Here is a 26,500-nt window from a genome sequence, read left to right on the forward strand (position 1 = left end):
TGTGTGTGTGTGTGTGTGTGTGTGTGTGTGTGTGTGTGTGTGTGTGTACAAGAAGTGTGGTCAATCCATATCCTGTTATCGAGTGTAAACCTTAATGCTCGGTTTAAAGACACAATATTTGCCATATAAAGTCACGAAACCCAGAATATCCACACCGCTGTGTTAAATTATCATTTTCACAAGTCAAAATGTCTTTTTTAATAGTCACCAGCGAATTCACAAGACCATCGCTGACTGACGTCATCATTATCGGCGATTAGAGTTCCCCTTTGAATATCAATCGTAAGCACTTTCATTTATCGTTTATGGAGCTTTTTCCTTTTTACGGTTAGGTACAAAATTAAGGGTGGGAAGGTCTCTATTTCCGACACTCTTAACTTTGAAAAAGAAAAATAGAAGTCGTTAACGTCCCGTTTTATTGGTATTGTTTTTAAGAGGCCCATCCGAATAATGTACGGTTACTAGAAATTTGTTCAAAGTATATCATATTCATGCATATCTTTCTATACTTGCACTACTCATTACGTGACTGGTAAACTTCGTTTTAGTGAAACAAAGCATAATTTTGATTGGATGCGGTTGGTGTCACGAATGACATTTGAAGCGTCTCTTGTTTTTCTCTGCGCACACATAAATTTCAATTACTATTACCATTGACTTACAAATAAAACTATTACTAATAATTTACGTGCATTGGAATTCAACAGGATTTCGAGTCATTTCAGTGTTTGACTATCAAACGTGAACGTGTTGTAATTAACTACCAAATTAATATGACATAGATGCCACTGGCATCGATATTGTGGATACCGTGCCCACTTAATTAGCCCCCGATCGCGACGTGTATTGCAAGTGTGTAAATCATGTTTGCTTATTTGCGGGATACAAATTCATCGCAAAGAACGGTATACCGGGGAGTGCTCCTTGAGAAAGCAATATTCAGCTCAGCGAAATGCCACCTTTCCTATTTATCCTACGCTCTTTAAGTCTTCCTTTTCAGCAAGTAGTACCTCTTCTGTGGTAAAATGCCCCAACATTTTATGGAATCAGAAACAGTCGACTTTAGTATTTTTTTGTAACGACTTGTACGAACTACTCATTGAAAGTTGTTCACTGAGTAATAAAGACAAGTCGGTGTATTTTCACGCAGAAGTCACTTTTATTATAAATATTATGTTGAATCACCGAGAGTAAATTTATTTGAAGTTCTCTAGTAGCATATTTTGTGACAGCGATAGATTGTGTGAATGTGGCGGTATGTTATTGAAACTCCTAATCGTCTAACTCGATACAGGCAACAATAGAGACTTGATCCTCGACTATTGTCGCTACAGAATAAGAAGGATTTGCCGAGTTTCTGAATAATACAACCTAGAGTCTTGACTCAGCCCAGTAAATGCCTTTGTAATCATCAAACATTGCACAAGAGTTTGGGGGTGAAATGCGATATAAAGTTTTGGTTGTACCTTTGGAAGACCTTGAACCATATTTGTCAAACTCTATTGTGTTAACAAATTTTCTTTGGTAAATTTTCTTTGGTCAATTTTTTAAAGGACGACTCTAGTCAACGTATGCTGCCAGCTATGAAATCCACTTACATTCATGTATGGTACAATCAGTCGTCTGTCATTTAGTACGAAAATAATTTCACAATAAAGCTTTGATTGGTTTCTAGCTTAACAGCGAGCCTCATCAATTTAGAATAATATTTTCCTGAATAAAATTTTATGCATCACTATTTCAGAACGGCTACCGGTCCCATGTGGGTTCTAGATAGAAATGGTTTTATCGACTTCCAATTTATTCAGCGAGTTTAATGTATAAAATCCCCGGATTTTCCGATCCTGACCGCGTGCTACCCGTGCTCCTTGCTGAAACCGTAATGAATTTCATTCCTTTTACATTAAAACGGCCTGCATTAGTTATGCCCAAATGATTTGCTTCTCCTCAAACGCTTTGGACAATGGATGCATGTTTTATTTAACTATATATAACTATGATTGCACACGGAAACTTATGTAATTCACGAACCTATGAAATTCTATATATTATATTATTTTAAATTACATTAATTAATAATAATAACAGTAATATAATTTGTTGCAAAACAAGTTACATTTAGGTGTTAAGGTCAGCAATGTCCATTTTTACATACATTATTAATTATAATATTATTACAATGAAAAAAAGAAACTAAGCAAATATATACAAAAAGTCAAATGATTTAATTTTAAAACGATTGTCAAATTATTAATTAAACAATACTCTACTTTAAATCTATTTTTGTGTTCAAAATATATATGGTAGCAGGTAGATACATATCTGTGTATATATTTATAACTAAGTCTATAACAAAAAAATTTACGTTGCTTTTGCAGGTTGTGTTTCTCTCATAACTAGTTGTGCAATTTAGATAACATCGTCATCAAATTGAATTTATAGTATGATACATTGTAATAACTGTAAGTGAAACTAAAATAAATTGAAAAATAGAATATTTCATCGAGGGCTTTTTACATCATTGTAACACCATTGCAAACAAAAACATTGCCGAACGCTAGAAAGAAATATGCCACGTATACGAGTCAGTATGCTAGTATTTTAGGAAGAAAGAGAATTCGTTACGTGATAAGATTAAGAGATTAGTACGTTTTATCCCAAGCACCCGAGGCAAGGAAGCTCTCACTGCTACTTTTGAGCAGGATACTAAATATCATTCGACTTGTACATTAACACTTGTTAAGTAACACACGACATTAAGATTTAATGTACTTGTTCGTGTTTTCAACAATACTCTAGCTTACATTAATATAGTATTTCACCACTTAATTCATTTGTAGTTATTACTTATAAAAGTATTAAATATAATTTTACTTACAGTCTTAAGCCCTAACAGACTTGAGTATTACAACAAAAATTTTACATAATACGAAATATTTATACAAAGAGTTATGCGCGCGTTGCATTTGCCCTCTTACATGCTTTGCATTAAAACTTACAATTTGCATTTTTGGGGGTTGATGTTGCTCGCTTCCGTAGGTTTATCATCGAAACCTTACAAGTGACCCCTGTGTGGTGCTAAAGAGAAACAACTACTGGTGGTAGGCTTCGGCCGTGGCTAGTCACCACCCTCCCGACGCAGACGAGTCGCCAAATGGTCTTTACCATGTTCCGACTCGTGTTCGGGAGTTGCCATTAGGAGGTCGGGTCTGAACAGTTGTATTGCGTCTGACGACGAGTTGTTGCTGCTTGTACTGTCACACTGAGCACTCGATTCTGGAGGCTAGCGGGATCCGGAGCACGGTGCACCGCTGACCGACTGCGAGAAGTTGGGGCCCAAGTAGCAGGAAAGCCACCCGTGAAAGGCTGCCCCGCCACCCAACGAAAAATCCCGGGATGCTCCACCTTGCCGGTTGGCGACCGGAAGGTAGGATCAGGTGGCCATCTCCGGGGGGGTTCGGGCGTCCCCGCGGTGTCCAAAGCGATTGTGCCCTCTTGTGGCAGTGTGAGCTTGCTGCTTGGTTGAACACGACACTCCTGCCTATTCACTTCTCCAAAAACAAGCATGAAAAGCAAAAATGGGAAAAGTATACATAGCGGTTGCACGTCCTCCAACTAAAAGTACACCTCACTAACATCCGAGGTCTGCACTCAAATCTTTCTTCAAAACTTTCCAGGGTGAGGCGTTACTTTACACCGGAACTTTGCTTCAGCTGTACCAAGCACAAGTCCGATCGTGCATGGAGTACTGCTGCTACCTTTGGCATCCCAAAAGTCTGCTACATATCGACTGGCCACTTTGGATTCAATTAACAACCGTGCCAAGAAGCTTATAGGTGACTCGGAATTAGTGGAGGCGAAGTTGCAAAGCCTTGAACACCGCCGTAAAGTTGCCTGCTTATCGGTATTTTACAGGATATATCACGGAGTGTGCGATGGAATTACACGATTTAATTCCGCCTTCCCCTTTCCATCAACGGGGGACTAGGCGTAGGCTTGGGTTCCACGCCTATGTTGTGGATATTCCACAATATAGGCCTGCCTTTCCCTGCCTGCAGACTTGTTCCCTGAACAAGTCTGCAGGCAGGGAATGTAGTGAGAGAGAGTGAATAGGCATTATTTAGGTGTGCATGATCGATCGTCGACCTCATCGTTAATTTCCATCAGGTGAGATGGAGATCAAATGCGCACTTATGCTTTATAAAAAAAGTGACGACTTTTTTATTTTCTTCGCTATTAAAGTAACTTGGCTGTGTCAATGTGAACATGACGTTTCGGAGTTATTTCCCTTCTCTTTTTATTTCCCTCATATTCATGTCTCTCTGAGTATAAATGCATAAATATAGTAATTAAAGAATTATAAATTATTATTAAGCGGAGTTCGAAGGTATAATTATGATTGATAGTTATCACGATAATTATCTTAATTATAATACTTTGATATTTATAAAATCAATTGGAACAACAAAATGCCACAGCTAGCAATGTTGTGCCATGTGTTTGTATCAGAGACGCATCCAAACGTGTCAAACGTCAATTTAAAAAAGTCATGAATAAATCGTTTTCGTTATCCCAGTGATTTTTTTTTCGTGCTTATTTAGTCTTCTAAATGTTTATCATTTTTAAGTCAAAAATAAGGAGACAAAACTATGAATCAGCGCGAATAATTATCTAATGTATATCGGATAATTATCATGACAATTTCATCAAAACCAAAATCAAAAAATCAAATAAATTAAATATGATAATTTCAAACCCTGTAATAAAGTAAGAAATTTTAGGTAACAAAAATGCTAAACCACAAAGCAGTCAATGCTTGAAATTCGCTAACTTAAACACAACCTTAGGGTATAGCATAGTTTTTCCCCAAGTCACGAAGCGTGTGCAATTGACTTCTTGGCCAGCGGCGGACGCTCTATTCATCTCACACTATAAGAAAAGACGTAATCATGTCTAGAGAGGAATCACGTCCAACGAGCGACAACGCCGGAATTCCGTCGGACCCGGCATCCCTAGCAGTAGATATTTTCTTTTCCAAAATTACATCTTTTTGCTTGCAGAATTTCTCTAAAATTAGTACTAGATGTCAAAACATTTGACCGCTTTTACCTTTTTCTGTTCAAAAGACAATTTCAAAGTAAACATAAAAGAAATGAACGGTGCAGAGTTCGCAGCGTGCACATTGTTGCGATAGTGGCTGTTTCTGGTCCCAACCAGATACTTCAAAAAACAAATAATGATGATAAACTCTAACTTTGCACTATTAATACAACGTTCACACGTTACAACGTTTTTGAAATCAGTGGACACGTAATAAATTTTTATTAGTAATCAAACGTTAGTAACATACCTATTGATTTATGTAGGCTATCTAGCAACTATGTAAAACGATTCACACACAACACGAATTATTTAAGCGTACAAGGAAAACGAGGGCGGCGCCAGTTCGAGTGTTAAATTGATACATGCATCAAATCACGATCTTCCGGCGAACTTCAAGCCAATCCAAATATCGTATCCAAAACCTTCCTGAGCAGGAACCGTTCAAATCGTGGCTAAAACGATTATCGTTGTTCCGTATTTCGCAGTAAACCCCCGGGTTCGTGCAATGTCAACGTCAACTTGCAAAGACTTGTGTTGCCATTGTATAACTTTTTTATTTGTTTTTTGTTTCTATTTATACCTCGGAAATATGAATCATTTCTGTAAAAATAAGTTATAAAAAATGTCCAGTATCAAAGCCTCAGGCTTTTAAAATTTAATTCGTGCTCAAAATTTCTTGGGTGTAATATTCGGATTTTCGAGATACATTAAGGTGCGTACAAATCTAGCGAATGCGCCTGCTTGCGAAAGGCTCGCGAGCTGCACGTGCATTACGTAGTGTTATCTGTTCGCGTGCCGCTCGAGTGCTTTATGAGATGTCATTACAGAGGCGTACTTAATTTCACACATGTCTGTACACATCCTTAATAAAATATTTAAATTTCTATGTCCAGTAATGATTCGATTTATCATCTGCAAAATTTGATTTCAGAACTACGTACCTTGTTGTGTTTTTGTTTTGATTTCCATATGAACTATGTATATACTTAATAACATTTATTCTTTAACAAAATACCGGCCTCAAAAATATATACCAAGCATAATATAGTAAATAAAGTTTATTTTTATTTATATAACTAAAAATCCAATCTTAAAGTTTTTTTTCGATTATTAATCTTTAATTCAGACTATTTACTGACTACGCTTCGACAACATCCAAAATAAACATTAAACCGCTTTTGCCGTTTTCTGTTCAAGTCAACAATGTCAAAGTGAAGATGGAACAAGTGAATGTACGAGAATTCGCAGCGAGCGCATTATTACGATTGGTGGTATCTGGTCCAAATCAGATACTAAAAAAACAAATAGCTACTCTAATTTCGTACTACTAACACAATGTTCAATCATTTTGTCAAAATATTAACAATAATTGTTGAAATCAGTGGACAAATTATATTAAATTTAATAATAAAGAAAACAATGAAAGTACATATAGCTGGTCTATTCAGAGTATAATCGTTAAGTGTGCCCAAGAGATTATTTCGTAAATATCAGACATATCAAAAACCTTTAAACTGATATCGAAAGTACGTTACCTAAGTGTAGAACGACATCAATAACTTTCTTTAAAATAAAATTAGAAATAGCTAAAATTTTAACCTTAAATGCTCCCATTCATTTAATATGGCATTCGTAGAGTGGCTTTAGTCGACTTACTTTAAGAGAAAACAATAAGTTTACAGATAACAAAACTGCTGTAAATAAAGTATTAAACCTTCTTTTAATTAAATAAAAAATAATTAAATTTTTTAATTAATTCAAATTTTTTATTCAATGCAATTGTTTAAAACAAAAGCCTCTACGAATGCCACAAAAATGTTTGGTATCGTTTAACGTAAATTTTTTTTCAATTTTTTTCAAAAAAGTTATTCATGTTGTTCTACTCATTATGTATCGTACTTTCGATATCAGTTTAAAGGTTTTTGATATATCTTATATTTACGGCATAATCGTCTGAGCACAATTACCGATTACACCATGTATAATTTGAAGTCCATAGAGTGCGTCCGGTCTGCGCCAAGAGCAATGGCCGACTGATAGAAATCCGACGATAGCCGAAACACGAAGATTGCCGACAGATTTTAAGAACAGTTGTACTATTATCTAACACCCAACACGTCACTTGCTGTAATGGCTTTAAATCGTTACAACAGCTGACCGTAACCGAATAAAATAAAACCCAGCTCTGCTCAGCATTATCATTTACAATATTTATTTCAAATAACATAGATAGAAAGAACCTGGAAGAGCTAAACGGGTCACTACATAGTTTTGTTGTACCTTAAACATAGTATTTTGTTCGGTATTCTGCCTGTGTTATTAAATCTACCTATAGATATCGAATGCCGCGCGTAATGACTGAAACGAAACTGGCTGCATTTTGTTTTTTTTTCCATCCTCTAAGGGCTGCATGGTGTCGTCGGTGTTGACGTTAGCAGTCAGTGTCGCTTCTTTTTTCTTTATTCTCCCTCTACGCTCTTAGACTATTTTTTCCATTGACTTACAATTATATGGACGTCGGGTCCGCGCTAAAAAGTGTCCGCACTTGTAAGGCGCTAAAATCGTATACAGAGCGCCAAACTCCGCTTTAGTCTTCATTTGTTCGACTGACAGCGCGATACTGCGATGACATTACAATTTAAATTTCGAATAGGTTGGCTTGGGACATTTTTTTCGTGGTTTTTTTATTAGACCCGTCGTCCATTTATTTGTAAGTCAATGATTTTTTCCGTATTCTTTCCATCCTCTAAGGTGTCGCTGAATTCACAACGTGAAACTAAAATGAAGAATAGGCTTTATGGCATTATGCCAAAGCCGTTAAAACTCTACAAAAAAAAATCCAACTTGTGCTTGAAATGTTATAATTATTCATTTTCGTTTTCATCTCTTCGATTTCTATGACTGATCACATTATAATACAGACGAGTCAGACAATGCCATCTTCCAGCCTAGTTGAAGAAGATTCACACCCGCACCGCTGCCGTCGTAGTGAACGGGGGAACGCGTGAGTACTTCCATATCATTTTAGCCAGGATAGCACAGGCAGAGGATTTCTAGCGCCCTAAATACAGTCCGCCTGCAGCCGCGTGGCTCGGCTTTCTTACGCCACATATTTCACTAGAGTTAAATTTTGAATAGCAACTATAATCTTATTACAGCAGCGTATTACATTGCCCCTTGAATGAATTTGTGACTTTGTGAAGACGATTGTGTAGTGCAGCCAGAGTATATTATATTTCTCGTAATAACCTGTCTACAAGAATTTTTATCAAAAATTGTTATTCTTCATCTTGACGACCTCTGTGGTCGAGTGGCTTGCACATCGGTTTTCATGTTGTCGCCTTCTCTGAGGTCCGGGGTTCGATCCCCGGCCGGATCAAAGGAGAAAACTAACTTTTCTGTATTGTCTCGGGTCTGGGTGTTTGTGGTACCGTCGTTGTTTCCGATTTCCATAATACAAGTACTTTAGTAACTTACATTGGAACAGAGCACCGTATGTGATGTTGTCTATTATTTATTGTTATATATTTATTCTTAGCTTAATTAAAAATTCAAATTACTTTCATTATCATGTACGTACTGTGATACTAGTGTAAGAATATCAATAGTCCAGTCGTAAGCTAGCTGCAAAACAAAGTTCCAAATCTTTGAAACGGCTGACTCGCAAATCTATCTTTGACATTAGTAATGGTTAAATTTTGAACTGAAATTGAAGAATATCGATTACGATGAATGCATAAGAGAAGTTTATTTCATATGGGCGTTACGTTTTGGTGTTTATATTTCGCAGTTATTCTGGCTTCCAAATATCTAATAAATTAATTATTGGCATAATATAAACCGGTGCGATGAATGGTGCAGTGGTAATTGAAGTAAATTGTCTGTGACAATATATATGTACATATACATATGTATAATTATATAATTCGATCAACTGGATACTTCGAAATTCTCATATCGAAATGATGAAATTCGATAATTTAATCAAAGTTCATGTGAACTTTGATTAAATTATTATTATTAGGAACAACATAAAATAATGTATGGATAATAATTTAGAAATAACATAACTCACCATGCGCGGTGACCTCAGTAGAGTTTAGCAGGTGGGTCTCAAAATGTACATGGACAGGATGAAACTATTTCGAATGTCCATGTTATACCTACTCCTATAATAGTGGGAACCTCTACTCTCGAAGTTGTTGACGAGTATGTGTACTTCGGACAAACCATCCAATTAGGCAGAGCCAACTTCGAGAAAGAGGAAATCTGAATCTGACTCGGTTAGGCAGCATTTAGGGTGCTCTGGTACGTTTTCTCATCCACAATACTGCAGTCTTTGAATACAAAAGTCTTCGAGCATTGTGTATTGCCAACGATGGCCTACGGCTCTGAGACGTGGTCACTTACTATGGGCCTCATAAAAAAACTCACAATCACTCAACGAGCTATAGAGTACCAGTGCGCAGTGCACATAGCTCGTAGAACTGACGTCTGTTGGGGTAAAAATCGGTAGGCGTTCAGTGGGACGGCCCCCTACTAGATGGACGGATTACCTAGTAATGGCGGCGGGTAACCGATGGATGCACGTCGCATCCGACCTGCTAGTCAGGCAATCTTTGTAGGAGGCCTATGTTCTGCAGTGGACGTCTTCCGGCTGATATGATGATGATGAACATAAAATAATGTATAATCAATGAAGATAAAACTCACGGTCTAATAGCGGCAAAATTACGTGGCGTTGAATAAGTAGATATTTAAAATTACTTCTTCCTCTGTGCCTTCTGTAGATATTGAATGTTTTTTTAAATATTTTAATTGTTTTGAGTATAAGCTTGATATTTTTACTGGCAATTGGTATATTACATGGTAACCCTTTATAAAAATCCACCTTAAAAAATGGTCATATACGGACGAACGTGGAACAAAGTGAAAATGTTGGGTGAACTCTCTATTTTTCATTGTTTGCTACTGAACCCTAAAAATCAACAAGTCGAACATTTCCCGAGAGCATCTTAGAGAGCTTCAAGTTAATGCTGATCCCGACAGAGGATAAGCTTCTGGGTCGTTACTGAAGTGGACTTTTAAAGATAAAGAAAAACTTTTCGATTCGAATTTAGCAGATGTTGCAAAACGAAGTACCGAAAGTTAGTGCTCAGCCACACGAGGCAGAGAGGTACCTATGCATTGTCGACGAACTCCAAGGCATGTAAAAACTTCGTAGTATGAGTTTCCTTCTTGAAATAGACAAGCTTTTCTATTATCTTAGGCGGTCTTATGTGCCCATAAAGTTTCGTAACACAAAAGGTTTGAAAGACATGCGTTCAATTGTACAAAAGTCCATCAACTTTAACGCTCAATTAAGAGATATGAGTTTTGCTTGTTTTTTTTAATAAGAACGCTTAGTTACGACACTTCCATTTTTAAACTCTTTCCTGTAACAGCAGGCAGGATAAACATTGCAAAGTTTCCAAGGGAAACTTTATTCGGGGAATAAAAGGGGCTATGTGACACGATATGAAAATGCAAAGAGAGTTAGTCGTTGCGGCGGCAGTTGTACCGAGCGGGTCGGGAGATGGTGGCCGCTCGACAAATCCGACGATAACGCCTTCATTACCCACACGTCAACCCTCTTCTCGGCGCGTCTTCGTCACGCCTTCAATCTTTTCGCGGATATTACCCTCAAATTATGACAAAAGCGCCAGATCGGAGCTGCATAATGAAACCGGCTAGTGATGAATGGCGTGTTTCATCTTCTATTGACATTTCCATCAAATATTTTTATCTTACAATAGCGTCGCGATAAATTTATAACAATCATTATCTTGGTTTGTTAAATTTTACGATAGTTTATCAGATTATTCTTTTTATTACCTACACAATTCACATTTTAAAAAACGAATGAAAATAAATAGTGCGTATTTTTTTACAATTTATTGCCATGACTTCAATCGCCGTAATAGCCATTACGCATAATCAATCTTTCCTGTCGAGAGTGTTTTAACAATTTTACTCTAATTTCAAAAAATGATTGCCACTCGCTACTTTGACAATATTAAGTGAATTAATTACACCGTCAATTCTACACAATAATGCCTAAAAAAGCAGATCTTGTTATAAAAGGATCACCATTCCATTTGAAAACTAATGTAATGCAAAATATAATTATTAGGTAATAGGTCTTCAAAAACATTGGCGTCATACGAGGTACCTTTCAAGGTAAATTACATTGTGCGTGTTTGTGATTATTTATTGATTTTGAAATAATTCTTATATGCGTGCCATTTTTATTATTAATTATTAGGTATAAAAATATGCTTCATACTTGGTGTAACGGGCTGGTGTCCGCAACTCGACGTTAGCAAAGCCTAATGTAATTAATAGGTAAATGACAAATACACCTCTAAGTTTTGAAATTCGAAACACTCACAAAACAGAGATTCCGGTAGCTTTTCGTAAGTAATCTATAGCGCTATAGGTATATATTGTAAAAAGAAAAAAATCAATAATAGATAAGTATAATAATGACATTACAACATAAAATATAAAATTCACTTCCTTTCTACCGTGATGGTTGCAAATCCCTAAAAAGTATCAAAGTAAGGCAACGCAGTCAATATTTGAAAAAACAATAGGCTATAAAAGTTTAGGAACAGTAACAATGTTTATAACTCTAGCGGAATGGATTTCACACCGTTCCTGACTGCATCAAAACAATTCAAATATACATACAAGGAGCCAAATAACTCTCGCCTAAAAGAAAGGGTATCGTTTTATCGCTATAGCTCCCTGTTGCTCTTTTGAATACGATATCTACAAAAGCGTCCAGACGTAGGTGTGTGAAGTTAACCTTCACGTTTTCTTGTAAATAAATAATGAAAAATAAAAACAGTGACACTATTTCTACTATATATATATGCTCAGGAACAATAGATAAAATAATATATCCCACATGACAACTAACATAGTATTTATCTCAAAATGCTTTGAGTTATATTAATATTACCTATTTAATTTTAAAGCGACAGTGTTGTGCTGTCACTTTGAAATTAAATCGTATACGATTGACAAACAAATATAGCCAAAATTTTCTCTTCTCTCTCTTCTCTTAATTTTCAGCAGCTTCGATTGTAGCACTCTTTTTTGGTGACCCTTGTACAACGACGACGTGGCAGATATGCCTCCGTGACCGAACAGTTACAATGCTGGTCTGCCACGCAGAGGTCCCATATATTTGCATGGCCCGCATTTAAGTCTCTCGTAAGTTTGGGTGGGTTTGATCTGATACAGGCTGACTATTTTGTGAAGTAAATGGAATTGTCCGTTACATAAAACGAAAAATATCAAATACATTTGTTGAGTTTAGAAAGATTGTGCAGCTTTGGGAAGCACTAATTTTACAATACATTTATGTTGTTCTGTTCATATTATGTGATAAATTGTTCTATGATCACAACCCACCATCGTATCTATACTTTATTAGTTACAGAAAATGATCCTCTCTTCTTTTTGTCGTATCGATGGTATTACAGTAATTATCGCGGCCCAGAACTTCTGATCATGCCACAAGTAGCCGCCTTGCTGAACTGTGCATGGAATATGTTTGCCATCGTGGTGAAAGGATTTGGCAATTGGCGTAGACTATAAATAATATTAAACTATTTTTAGGGTAAATTACTTTTTCAAATGATATTCAATAGTCTGAAGTTAGGACTATAAAACCGTTCGTGAATTGAAGCTACTTTAGTAAGTAGCTTCAATTTACGAATGTATATTTACAAAGTTACCCAAACTCGTATACAAGTTTAGCTAAATCTGAGTTTAAGTATACACTATAACTGTAATACACATAACAAACAAGTTATGTTCGTATGCATTTCAATGTAGTAGTTATCTTTCGCAGGGTTACTTCGACTGCAACAGTTGTACCAAAGCTTGGACCCTAGGACTGCTACATTCCGTATTGCAAACGTAAAACGAGTAGGCAACGCTTCTGATGCAATCGAATATCTCAATGCCATAGAACGGCTTGATCGCTGGAGCAAAAAATTCGTAGTTCTCGACTCTACAACACAACTGGCTAAAGATACCCTAATTATGCATGTGCGTGACGTGCACCTCGGCCGCAGAAACTACCATTACTTATTGAGCGGACTGGTAAGTAATCCCTTCTCTGTTCCCTTTTAGAGATAGTGGTGGAAATTTAAAAAAGTTGCCGAGTCTGGAAAAAATCTATGTTACTTTTGAACAATGTCCTAGATTATGGAATTATTAAAACACATATTTTATCGGCATTTTGACAAAATTCGCATCCTTTTTATAATTTGTAGTTTTAAAACTTTTCCTGGTAGCTGGAGAATAACAAAAATGTTTTCAATAGAATAAAAGCAACTTGATTAATACGTGTACCTAAGGAATAGTTACCAATTATTTCTTATTTTTAGTTGAAATTTTTCTTTGCGTTGAATGTGCCTTTGCGCCACGCGTCCGTTTCGTATTCCTTCCGAAGCCGAGACTACACAAATCTAGTAAACTCGGTCTCACTTCGGATTTTGCTTGTGCACTAAGTCCGATTCGAATACGAGAAAATACGAATATCGCTTATGCACCTAGAGATAAAATGATCCCAGTGACATTTCGGACTGATATTTCTCGGACTCGGAACTGGCGGTCTACCCTCGATCTCCGTCCGACATCCGTCTGAAACAATTACTGTCAAATAAGTAATTTTTTTTAAATTGTTTTGGACGGATGTCGGACGGAGATCGAGAGTAGACCCCCTGATAAGAATCGAATGTAGTGCGCAAACGCTTTTAATAAGTATATATATTACAGCAGTTCGCAAAATGTTTGCCTTGTGACGGTGTGACCTCTTTGCATCGTCATCCCAACTTTTTATTTATTTTATTGTCACACTAGTATTTAAATTCAAATTTTGAATTGTTCCATTTTGTCTCGCATTCTGATTTTGTTTCGTTCCATCGTCACTCCCTGCCCGATTGCGGTAGCGAACACATCTCTTCTCATCTTTTTGAACCTTTTACTAGTTATATTTACACTGTTTACATTCATAATAGTATTGTCAAACCTGAATAAATACTTATAAAACTGGACTTTCAACTTTTGAACTACTGAACTTACTAAGTAAGATGTATGGAGGCTGCGGAGGCTACGGAGGCTACTGCTACTCTCCAGGCTACATTACTATTATCCCACAGAACGCCACCAGCACCAGCAGCGCTCTCACAGCCTTTTGATAGAAATGTAGATTTTATGCTAGGTTCACTTTGGTCGAACTTTTTCCCGAGTTCCAGACTAAAATCCTTAAGCAGCACAAAATATAGCATTCAGCTTCAGTGATTCGCCCATGAGTGGATTCGCCTTTTTTTATCACACATGTTTGTATACACATGCAAAACTTTAGAGTAAAAATTTCAAAAATAAATCTAAGTTCACTAAGCGTGCAACTTTGGCATCACTTTATGTAGGTACACCACACATTGTACTACCTGATCGCGAAAAAATCACCAAATGCAAGCTCAGGCAAACATCGCCGACACGCTGCAGAAGCACGACATCTCCGACAAAGCCCTAAAGATGTTATTCTATCTCACGCACAGAGCACTGTTGGTACACCTGTTATACGAAATCCACAGACTGATTGTGTAAAAAGACCGACAATGTGTCTTGAAAAGTAAAATATTCACGTCTCTAATACTGCGTGCAAACATGCGAATCAGCTTATTACCCCGTACCGCCAGCATTCTACGCTCTCTTTCGATACCACTACGTATTTACGACTACTTACTTTACTACTATAAATCACTTATTTATTTTATTCTTCAGGATGCAGGGATTTTTTTTTTTATTTAGTGTGTCTGTCTAAGTTTTTGACGATTAATCCTCAACCGAATCAGGATCAGATGTACCTAGTACCTTTTATTCTGGTGTAAATATCACTTCACTCAAATGCGCATCTCGAGATACTACGGATAACGAATGATTTTTCCTATTATTATGTTTATTACCATCTCTAAAATAAATCTCCCTGTATTTGTTACAAAATGCTCATATATTCAAAACATCAGCTTATAAAAGTTCCAATAACTTTTAGACGACCAGCATAATCGGTAGGTTTAAATCTAATTTGTTTCATGTTTGTTCAAAGCACTTTTTCAAAACTGAATTTCAGTGTCTTTAATAAATATTTTCATTTCGTATCTCTACATAACAATCCCATCGACTCAAAACCAATCCTTTATTGAATTGAAACAAAATGTGATGAACATGAAATAAAATTGTATTCATAAGCTTTTGACCTTTAAAATCCAACATGAAAGGAACCTATACCTACAAACCAAAATATTAATAAAAACCTACATTTCAATGTTTAAGAAATCCAATCTTTGGCTAACACAACACTTTTATATTCATATTTCTGCATTTTAAGAATGCAGAAATATGAATAAATAAAAATAAAGAAGATAGCTTTACTTGTCTTAACTTTATCTAACTCCATTATTGAGCTCCGTACCGTAGCTTTATCTTTGCAAATTTGTTTCCTTTTAAAATGGCTGTTAGATGATGTCTCTAGAAGCAAAATGAAATTATTATTCAATCGTGCTTTTTATCCGAATACAGTGGAGATTCGATTGATTCGAAATACATACATTTCCTTTCTACACAATATTGTTAAAATCGAACTCTTTTTAAAATAATTGCTCATAATCCATAGCCATATTTACTTCATGGGAGTTATGTGTGATATGTAATGAAAGATTTTAAAGTCGCACTTTCTTTCTAAATGTTCTTTTCATTATTATTCGTGTTCATTTATACATTTCAACATTGAAAGCAAATTTCATTATTCCTTATTCTAAAGCAAAATTTAACTTTCGACTCGTAGAAACACACGTATTTCTAACCACTCTTTACTCGTATACGTACTCGTAATATGTAAATTCTTAATTTGTGAATTGAAATCTTTCATCGTATGCGTTTCACCTCATATAGATACAAGCAGAAATTATAACCTATACGTATATACAAATAAATATTAATCTTTACCTAATAAAGTTATTGTTAATACGCCAAAGCGTAGCGTTACTAAGAATTCACCCGAGTCGTAATATCGAGACGATGCGCGGCACGCCATTCCTTGGTGCGTGACCTGTGTTAGATCTCTCAACTATATTTTTTTTTCTATACTCTTTTTTCTACTTTCATTTAGAATTCACGCGACTCCTTGTCGTCATATAAACTCTATCATTGCTATCTCGTTCCGTCTTAACTAATACCATTTTTGCCATACCACCTCAACAGCACCAACAACCTCCCGGCAGCATCCAATTTCAGTACGCCAACTTCAAAACTGAAACTTCAAACTACTTTTCACTAATTAAATAATTCATTTCCATTTTTTGGTTCAACTCTTGGCTAACAATTAAGCGGAAACACTCATTTCTTCTTCCTGCCATCAACAACTCATAGAACTAATCCTCTTCATATGAAACTCTTTATTTTTCCATGTTATTGTTTTTTATCTTTTAGTTCGGTTTTTTCGATAGGTGAGTTACCTACTGACTGCTACCGCGCTGCTACTGCCACACGAAGGCAGCGCGTTGCAGCAGGTGGATGTTGAAATAATATTTCTGTCAATGATAGCTGTTTTTATTGTATCCCTCCCTCTTAACACAACATACAATTATATAATAAATGTGTGTGTTTGTGTGTGTGTGTGCGTTGTTATGGCGCATAACTACGTCTGTTGATTGCTTAAGGAAACAAAACAGAAAAAACTTTGCAGTATCATGTCTCAATAAATGTTTAAAAGACCTTATGCGCAATATACCGAAAGCAATCATTGCCACCTAAAGCAAATTATTAATTGCCGACGTTGAAGGTAAGTTAAAGTTTGATGGAAGTCATCCTCTAAAATCATGTTGATGCTCTAAAATACTGTATGATTGTATTGCACGCGTCTTATTACAACACTTCATGTAAATATGTGTAACCACCAGTGTAGGTAAATTCATTTGACTTCCTATTTCACGGCCCAAATTCCTTACGGTTATAATGGAATAAAACATGTTATGATTCAGGTGATGGACGATCGCTGGGAGAAAGAGGTCGCCGAGTTCGGAGCTATTAACGTAACTGGATTCAGAGTGGTAGACTTTTCTAGAAAATTCGCTCGTGATTTCGAAATTTGGAAAAGGACTGGCATTTCGGTAAGTGTTTTGTAAATAAAATGTAACAAATGCATTAAAAAAAATATTCTTATAAGTATTGCGTAAATATATATAATAGGCATTTCATATTATGTATGTGTACATATACATAACATATATAGTGTCACTGGACATACAACAAGAGAAATAGAAATTGACGTCAGTGCTCGTCAAGCTGTGTGTCCGTTAGGGGAACGGGTCTTACCGGAGCCGGTCGCCATTACATATTTACGTGATAGTAATACTAAAGGCACAGACAATTTTCCAGCGCACGCCCTAGAAATTTTATGAATTCCTAATTATAATTCAAAAGGCGAACTTGTTGAAGAATCTTTTTTAGGGAGCTTCTTGTCGAGCATGGCGAGACGTTTATTAAGTCATTATTTTATTCACTGGGAAAGTATGATAACAAGTTAGTATTTATACGACATAATAAATTAAACATGCTTTACATTAACAAAATTATGCGATAGTTTTAATACATTCATTACATACCATTATCCTTAAAGAATAATCATTTTTAGGCCAAATCAGCATTGATGTTTGACGGTGTGCAAGTTCTTGTGGATTCAATAACTCGCCTCCTACGTAGGAAGCCTGAAGCTTTCCGTGCCAGTATGCGACGCAACGCTAATGCGAATACCACCAAGATCATTGATTGCAATCCCAAGGGAAAAGTCACCCCTCTGGAACACGGCGACAAGATATCCAAGATGATCAAAAAAGTGAGTGTCACAAAGTCTTGTTTTTTGTTTAATGTCACTGAACAGTAACCAAAGACCATCAAAGATGTCTTACCAACTATGCAAGCTTTTCAAACCTCTCCTTTTTGATATTCATACCAAAATATTAAAAGGCTCAGTTGGTCTTGGTCTTATGACATTTATATTATATTTACATTTATATTATAAATATATTTTTCCCCCTGTAGCGGCCCTCTATTTTCTGGAGTAATTTAATATACCCTATTGCTAAAGCGAATGATTGATGCCAATTCATACATTCAATTATGACTGCGAGCGAATACTTCGTTATTTATGCGTATTGGGATGTCAATTAAATTCACTGTGAACCATTCACCGTGATAGGTACCGTGTTCTCGTGTATGTAATTGAAACGCAGTCTATCTAATCATTTTTATATAGTCATAAAGACAGCCTATTCTGCATTGGCGGCGGCTATCGAAATTTGCCCTTAAGCGTGTCTTGTCCAAAGTGCCACTCTAATGCAAACCCGTTGCTACCGGGTTTATAACACAGCATAATTATCTTTAAATCACAGGTCATTCTTGCAATTTAAGGGGCAGCTGTATTATCGCAGGTAATTGAATAATATTGATCGTTTGAGAAACACGGCTCATTCACACCGGATCTTCTGCCGACCTTCGGCAGACTACTTCGCCTGCCGAAGGCGATGCAGTCGACTTGCTACTTACACCGAATCGTCTGTCGCCCTCGGCAGACTACTTCGTCCTGCCGAAGCCAACGCACTTAGTAGCTTCGGTCGATTTCGACTGCAAACTACAGTCGTCAGACGACTCAATATTTACACCAGGCAGCTTGCCGCCTTCGACGAGCAAGCGAAAGTCGCCGACGACTTAGTATAAATGCACCATTAGAATCAGGTTAATGTCATTAAGAAGTTCTTTATGCATCAAAACTCTTTTTTTTACTTTTGTTGCAAAAAGAGCTTGTTAACTTTAATTATTATTAACATTTTTTGTAAATCTTTACAGTCATTTAAAAGAAAGTAGGTTTCTTAGCTTCCAAATGAAAAACTTTATTTACATTCCAATATCGAGCTCCACAACATCGAAAGACAAAATACCGAATATTTTAGACCAACATTTTGAAGTTTCAGTTTAGCCAGAGTCAACGTTATAGTATATATATATAAAAGTTGATTCTTTGGCTGGCTAAATCCTGGAACAAAGCTTTGAAATGAAGAAAACTAAACGGAATTCATATCTGCTTAACCAGCTAGCGTCCTCTCCCTTTGTGAAAGTATAAATGAAAAGTTAATCTCGAGCTGCAGTGGTACGCCGTGGCGTAGGTGAAACTGCTTTATTTTTCCTCATCGACCTCCTTGACTTGAGTGTACCGAGTTTTCTATATAGTCAACTTCTGTCTATAATACTTTCTTTTTTAACAACTAAAATGTTAATCGCCATTTCTAAAATTAAGTAAGTAAAATAAAAAGATTCAAGTAAAGATAATGAAAATAGTTCTGTTGATTAATTAGTTTTCTCTATGTAAAGCCTCATTAACACGTGCAAACTGCCTCCAACTGCGCGCTGTAAATGAGACTTCCGATAAACTTTTACTCTATGCCGTACAATGCAAGCGCCATTTCGCAATGCTTTTAAATTGGGAAACAAGGTTCGTTTATATTGCTTGCTTCAGACGGAGATAGAAGGGTTGACAGGCATCATCAGATTCGACGAAGCGGGTCACCGTCGCAACTTTTCGCTACAAGTTCTTGAGATGACCTTGTCTGGAGATATGGTGAAGGTAAGTAACAACATATGTACCTCTACATTCATGTAATAATCAGCACTAAATATAATAGTACAACAACATATTTTCCGACATTGAATATTACATGTAATACGTATAGCCTGCCGGAAGATCTCCGTGTTGCCCAAATCTACCGCTAAAGTAAATGAATTTAAACCACGTCGTTACACTGTTTTGTACAATTTACACAGATTGGAACTTGGTACGACGACAAAGGCCTCCGTCCTCTTAACCCAAAGTCAAGGCCTGAAAGCGTAACGGGATGGTACGACCGAAACAAGACATACATCGTGTCGACCATAGAAGAGCCACCTTACATTATGCGCCTAAATCCCGAATACCCAGCATCCGGAACTATAGATCCATACAAAGGATTCTGCGCGGACCTAACCAAGATTTTGGCTGATAAGTTGGAAATCAAATGTAAGTTCAATGGGTTATACTTACAAATACAAAAATTAAATTAGTGAAGGCAAAAACAGCATTTTTTACTATGCTGTTGTGAGAAAGCCTTTAAGCATTCCTCAAAGCAAATTGAATCTTCACAATTCGTTGATTTCATTCAAGTTTTTTATCCAATTCAGTCGTGAAACAAAACTATTACTGTTTCTGGGAGTAACATAGAAAAAACTGATTAAAACGAAGTTTTGTGTTTGACAGACGAATTGCGCACAGTCAAAGACAGTAAATACGGAAACGAGGATCCGAAAATAGTTGGAGGTTGGGACGGAATGATCGGAGAAATATTGAGACAGGTTCGTATCTACGAATCAACTATGTACATATTTATAATTTTAAATTGACCGTTAAATAAAGCGAATCCTTTGTTTAACCGTTTAACAAGGGTCTCGAAACATCATCCTATGATGTATGTACATAGTACTTATAATAACGTGAAGGCACGTACTGTTTTAACAACTATTAGAGATTCTTAGTAGCAAATGCTTTTTTCAAAAAAATAGATAACTGTTCTAATTATAAATTTTAAATTAAAATTTCTTATTTAAATAGATAAGTAACACTACAATGCAATAACAAACTTTAGAACTTATTTTCAATTGTTTTAACAATATCGCTTACTTCCACTTTGAGAATTGGATTTCTATGCCAGAACGCAGCACTGAGGTGATTGTGAATTTCTCTTAAATTTGTATTAATTATCGGAATGTTCCACCCCGTCAATTATTTTAATACTATACTCGTTATAATAAAATGGAACTTAAAAAATACTAAGAGGTTCCTAAATATGAAGCTCGTAAATGGTTTCCCTTTTTCATAGCAACTTACGCCGCATAAATCTCAGCCGTCGTTCCCTTATCGCACGCATCTATACGTTATGTTCCGTAATGCTTGTGAAAAAAATTATTATAAAGCAATATTTTTGCACCCTCCTGTGCTCGGCTAGAACACTATTTTTCAGTTTCGTTAGCGTATTCAAGCGTGGAAGTATTCAATATCATTAAAGTGCTTATCATCCACAGACATGTCAAACTGTCGCACAGGCGGATGCTCCTTTTAAAATTACAAGTCTCAAGTGCAACAAGCTGTAAAAAGTTAATAAAAAAGCTATTTTAATTTACGGGGTACGGTGTCTTGGTTGAGAAAGAACCAAGTGAAACTAAAGTTACACTATAGGTTCAACTCACAATGGCGCAGAGTCGAAGCTATGCGACGCGTCATGTTTTTCGCCGACAGCATATTCATCTCTACTTTCCCATTATTAAGGTACAAATTTATATTATGCAAACATGGAATTGCGTGTCGACACTTGGTTTAAGTCGAGCGGTTTCGTGCATCGCCGTGCGTTACTTGCGCGCAGTGAGGCGTCAGACGCCGACCATACAATGATCTGGGCGCACTAATGCGAGTATCGTCGCGCGCCGACGCGCATCGGTATGCGTTGTAGTTGCAAAACAGGACGCGACGCGACGCGACGGTTCGACTCTGCGCCAGTGTGAGTTGAGCCTATCTGTACTAAAGTACCCACATGCTTTACTTGCTATCAAAGTACCCACTCACTAAATTAACGTTTGTATTAATTACTAAGTTTAAATACAGATGAAAAATCAATTATGGACTTGCGCTGAACGCAAACACTTGTGTACGCGTGTACTTCATAGAACTGCTCATTCAATTTGAAAGTTGAAATGATCTTTCGGCATTGCAAATAGACCAAGCTTACATTTACATGAATTAGTTCTTGCAAAGTTGGGTTTGTGTTCTAATGGTTATCATAACGTATTGAACTTCATCTACGTCATCTCGTTTGTAATCCATTTGATTATACAAATCAAATTCATAACTCCTAACCTAATTTACGAATTTCTCTATCGAGGTTATTTTTTTTATTTCTAGGAAGCCGATATGGCGATAGCTCCACTAACAGTAACTTTAGAAAGAGAATCTGTTGTGGACTTCAGTAAGCCATTCCTATCTTTTAATATAAAGGCGTACGGCAATAAGAACTCAAGAGATAATTGGTCAATATTCAGTTTCCTGCGACCGCTCTCTAATGAGGTTTGGGTAAGTAGCTTTATTTAGATTACGATAATGCACTTAAACAATAAACTTAAATAATATTGGATTTCAGCTGTGGTCAAATTCTACATTTAAATAAACTGATAGTCATTTTTATTTATTTGTTTCCGACTTTTGTGTTTGAATGATAGCAGTGCATAAACAAATTTATTGTTTGCAGGTCTGCATAGTACTCAGCATGTTTGCTGTCGGAATTGTTTTGTACCTCGTTTCACGATTTTCACCGTACGAATGGCGAGTAGTATCAATATCCGAAACTCCAAACTCTGACAATCCTGATGTCACTGACACGAAGGTAAATTGAAAACCACATTATACTTGTTTATCATAGTTTCTTGGGTTCTTATTTATTAAATGGATAGATAGACTAACCAATCACCCACTGTTACAGACTCAAGTCATCAACGAATTCAGCTTTGGGAATTCGTTATGGTTCACATTGGGTTCTTTTATGCAGCAAGGCAGCGACATTTCGCCGAGGTCAGTGAATATTTTAATATTTGATTTTGTAAAGTAAGTTTTTAAGGTAATTTCGTCTAATACACTTAGCGTTAGATGCATTCTAAAAGACTACTACCGCCGGCAACGAGTAACGTCCTCGGAGTCCAATATTTTTAAATAGAGCGAAAATTTATTTGGTCCATCAGTAACTTTAGTGAACTTACTCTGAGCGCTCCAGATTTTATACCGCATGAGCAGAACAAATTCATGTTTTACAGCAAATAAAATATAGAGCATCTCAAAATTATAATTTTTTTCTTAGATCTGTCTCCGGGAGATTGGTGGGCTCAGTGTGGTGGTTCTTCACTCTGATCGTCATCAGTTCTTATACAGCTAATCTTACTACTTATCTCACCGTGACGCGTATGGGTGGCACTGTTTCAAAGTATGAACAAGTAGCTAATTGTCCAGAGGTAAGTGCGATCAGTTTATAGACATGATACACACACCGGCGTGGCATAATATAACATTGACGGAACAAAAATAAACGAAGATTATAAAATAGTAACGTTTATATTTAAATAAACAAGCATTAGATATTCAGTAGCAATTCAATTAATATCGTACAGCTTTAGTCAGTTATTGAAAAAAATCAACATTAATTAAAATGCATTTTTGAAGATTTTGTAACAAAGCAGAAATAGCAGAAAATTCTGAAATTGTAACAATTTAACATTGACTAAATCGAATTTGAATAAATAAATAAAAAACTTTTACAACTAAAGTTTAGAAAATTCATAGGTAAACTTACTCTTTTTCCAATGCCTGTTATTTTAAATGTCGTTATTTTTGTACTACAGTTAAGAATCAGATGGCACTACGGTTAAAAAGTCGTTGAAAACCAATACAAAGATCCGACAAAACAAGCACATAGAAAAATTCACGAGGTCTACTGGTTCGTTCCGTTGCTTAGTTGGCATAGCGTCTGACACGGTTTGCTCCGGTCGGACCGAAGGAATTTTTTTCTAAGTGTTCGACATTCGTATTAATAATTATAACAAACTAGTGGAGTGATTTCACATAAAAAATAATTGAATATCATGGTGGAGAAACATCTGTAATTCAATAAATATTTGATTACAGTTAAGAAATTTCGTTTCGTCATATTACTTTTATTTTATTAGCTATTTTTTTCTTTTTCTTTTTTTATTATATTTGGCTTTGACTTCAAATTTAGCCAATCAAAAGGTTAGAGAAACAGAGTTACAGATTATAGGAAAGGTACGGAATTTAGATGAAAAAGGATGTAGTAGATTAATAGTTAATAGGATATGTACCTACATACATATTAAAGTTTGATATTATTATTTTCAACAAATGAGGCCAAAGCATTATACATCTTCATTATATAAATACAATAAATTTATTGCGGAAGTGCGGAATGGGACATAGATTACCAGTAGTTCCGATATCAAAGGATCGTGATTAATTAAAGAACAAAAGAAAAAGATAATAATATAATTACGTACTAGTCATACAGGAGCGTCATCTACTTATACAATGATTAAATGACAATGATTAAATGAATAAATAAATGCAATTATTTTCATACTTGAAACCTAGGTCTCAAGCTTGTATTTTTTTAAAATTATTTTTTTTATAATTAAAAATAACCTACCAGACTTTTAATAAAACTTTGCATTATTTTGGAGATTTTACTCGTGTTCCGCTAAATCGGCAGGTGTGTATGTTTCCCATCTAGTCTACAGCTAGAGTTTCAACGATATTTTAGCGAATTATTGACAATAATAAAACGTCTTTGCCGTGAATAGTGCATTTTAGTGCATGTACATTTTTATTTTATGATTATTTTTCCTGTTTTTTAATGTTCTTTTCGCTGATAGAAATCATTTTTAGGATACTGTGGTAGAAGAGCCTGGGTGGATATCCTATTTCTTATATCATGCGGCTGGCATCATCACTGGAAATGTCCCTTGTGAGATGCTGGTGACGAATGACGGAGTCAAGGATTTTGCAGTTGCTTTGCCAAAAGGATCGAAATTGCGGTGAGCATCTTGATCACGTTAATTTGTTTGAGCTTATGCGAAATTTGCCAAGCGAAAATGCAATAAGTGGACCGAATACTTTGCGAATAACTTTTTTGTAGATTTTATTCGACATCTATATTGCGAAGTTTTTTTCCAGGGAAGGCATCAATTTAGCTTTGCAGGGTATGAAAAACGATGGGCTACTGCAAAAACTCACACGAACTTGGTTCTATAAGACAGAATGTGATGTGGTCGATGCTGTAAGTGTTTATTAGGAACAAAATGTTTTATTATGAAAACTAACACGGTTATCACACATTATAATATAAAAGTAACGGGACTTACTCGCGTAGTATTTTAGTCGGAAGCAGTCCGACTAGTTTCGACCATAATCGATGGTCTTCTTCAGGGGTTGAGTGCAACGTTCGCGACCGCGTCACGTCTAGCAATGCGCGCTGTGACTGCGCGTGCCGATGACGCAGTCCGCAGTGGGGAACTCGGGACGGTGATGCATTGCGGCAGCGCGTCCTGGAACTCTTCTTCGCTACTGCTGTCCGTAGGATTGTTGTCGGGAACAGTCCAGCACACAAAGCTCACCACGTCGTTACCACTAATATCTGCAGCTGCATACCGAGCGCCATGAAGACACGGCTTCCAGGTCGGTGGCAAGCTCCAGCCTCCGTCTCTATTAAAATTTGGTCGCCTACTTATTTCAATAGCCTCTCGGATTTTGCGGGGCACAAAATACTTGTCCCGCGCTAAAACCTTAGGTTTATCAAACCTAATGTACTGACCAGCACTGGAGCTCAGAAAGTGGTCTGCCACCGCAGATCCATTGACATCTTGGTTCTTCATGGATCGGATATGCTCAGCTAGCCTAGTAGCCACTATCCATCTCAACGTTGCACTCAACCCCTGAAGAAGACCATCGATTATAGCCGAAACTAGTCGGACCGCTTCCGACTAAAATACTAAGCGAGTAAGTCCCGTTACTTTTTTATTATAAGGAACAAAATGCTTTATTACATTTAAATGCTTTATAACAGAATTAGTGGACAAGCTAATTAATTATTATTTTTTTATTTAATTTTAATAGCAAAGATACGAAGCTGAGCTTACCTTAAGCCAAGTTGCTGGACTATTTTATGTGCTGATTGGAGGACTGACTTTGGCCATGATCGTCGCTCTGATAGAGTTCTGCCAGTACGGTCGTCAAGAGGCTGCTCGTGCCAATATATCGCTGAGAGAGGCATTGACGGCTAAGACGCGTCTAATCACATATATCGAGCGCAAACCACTAGCACAACGCTTACAACAACGCGAACAAGAACGTGTACCTTGGAACGGCGGCGTTTTTACTGGGGTAAGTGATCCACTTTCACTTAAATTAAATTAAATCGTTTATATAAGTAAAACTGATAGAGACTGCTAATTTCTAGACCCGAAAGGCAAAAGATCGTATTTTCGCTACTTTTTTCCTCGTGCGGAGACTGTATAAGGACATACATAGCTCTACCCGACTCTTTCTATTTAATAAATGTACATTTGATAGACCTTCCTTTCTTCAGCTGACCACGATGTAGCCGCCAGACCCAAAATAGTTGACGATCAGGAGCTCGACGAC

At 36.5% G+C, this 26,500-nt stretch overlaps 1 protein-coding gene across 1 annotated transcript in view; it reads left to right on the forward strand.

The window, feature by feature from the left end:
* LOC113239804 (glutamate receptor 1-like) overlaps positions 1-26,500 on the forward strand; it is a 187,316-nt gene that overhangs the window by 148,252 nt on the left and 12,564 nt on the right. Inside the window, exons 5-17 of the mRNA XM_026476946.1 lie at positions 13,007-13,260; positions 17,205-17,333; positions 17,858-18,058; positions 19,736-19,843; positions 20,041-20,272; positions 20,510-20,604; positions 22,205-22,372; positions 22,548-22,682; positions 22,779-22,867; positions 23,151-23,301; positions 24,746-24,894; positions 25,034-25,136; positions 25,973-26,239. Coding sequence (XP_026332731.1) covers positions 13,007-13,260; positions 17,205-17,333; positions 17,858-18,058; positions 19,736-19,843; positions 20,041-20,272; positions 20,510-20,604; positions 22,205-22,372; positions 22,548-22,682; positions 22,779-22,867; positions 23,151-23,301; positions 24,746-24,894; positions 25,034-25,136; positions 25,973-26,239 — 2,081 coding nt within the window. The remainder of the gene's footprint in view (positions 1-13,006; positions 13,261-17,204; positions 17,334-17,857; positions 18,059-19,735; positions 19,844-20,040; positions 20,273-20,509; positions 20,605-22,204; positions 22,373-22,547; positions 22,683-22,778; positions 22,868-23,150; positions 23,302-24,745; positions 24,895-25,033; positions 25,137-25,972; positions 26,240-26,500) is intronic.

The sequence above is a fragment of the Hyposmocoma kahamanoa genome, unplaced genomic scaffold (assembly GCF_003589595.1).
Source record: "Hyposmocoma kahamanoa isolate Upper Pololo Valley unplaced genomic scaffold, ASM358959v1 100021, whole genome shotgun sequence".
NCBI lineage: Eukaryota > Metazoa > Arthropoda > Insecta > Lepidoptera > Cosmopterigidae > Hyposmocoma > Hyposmocoma kahamanoa.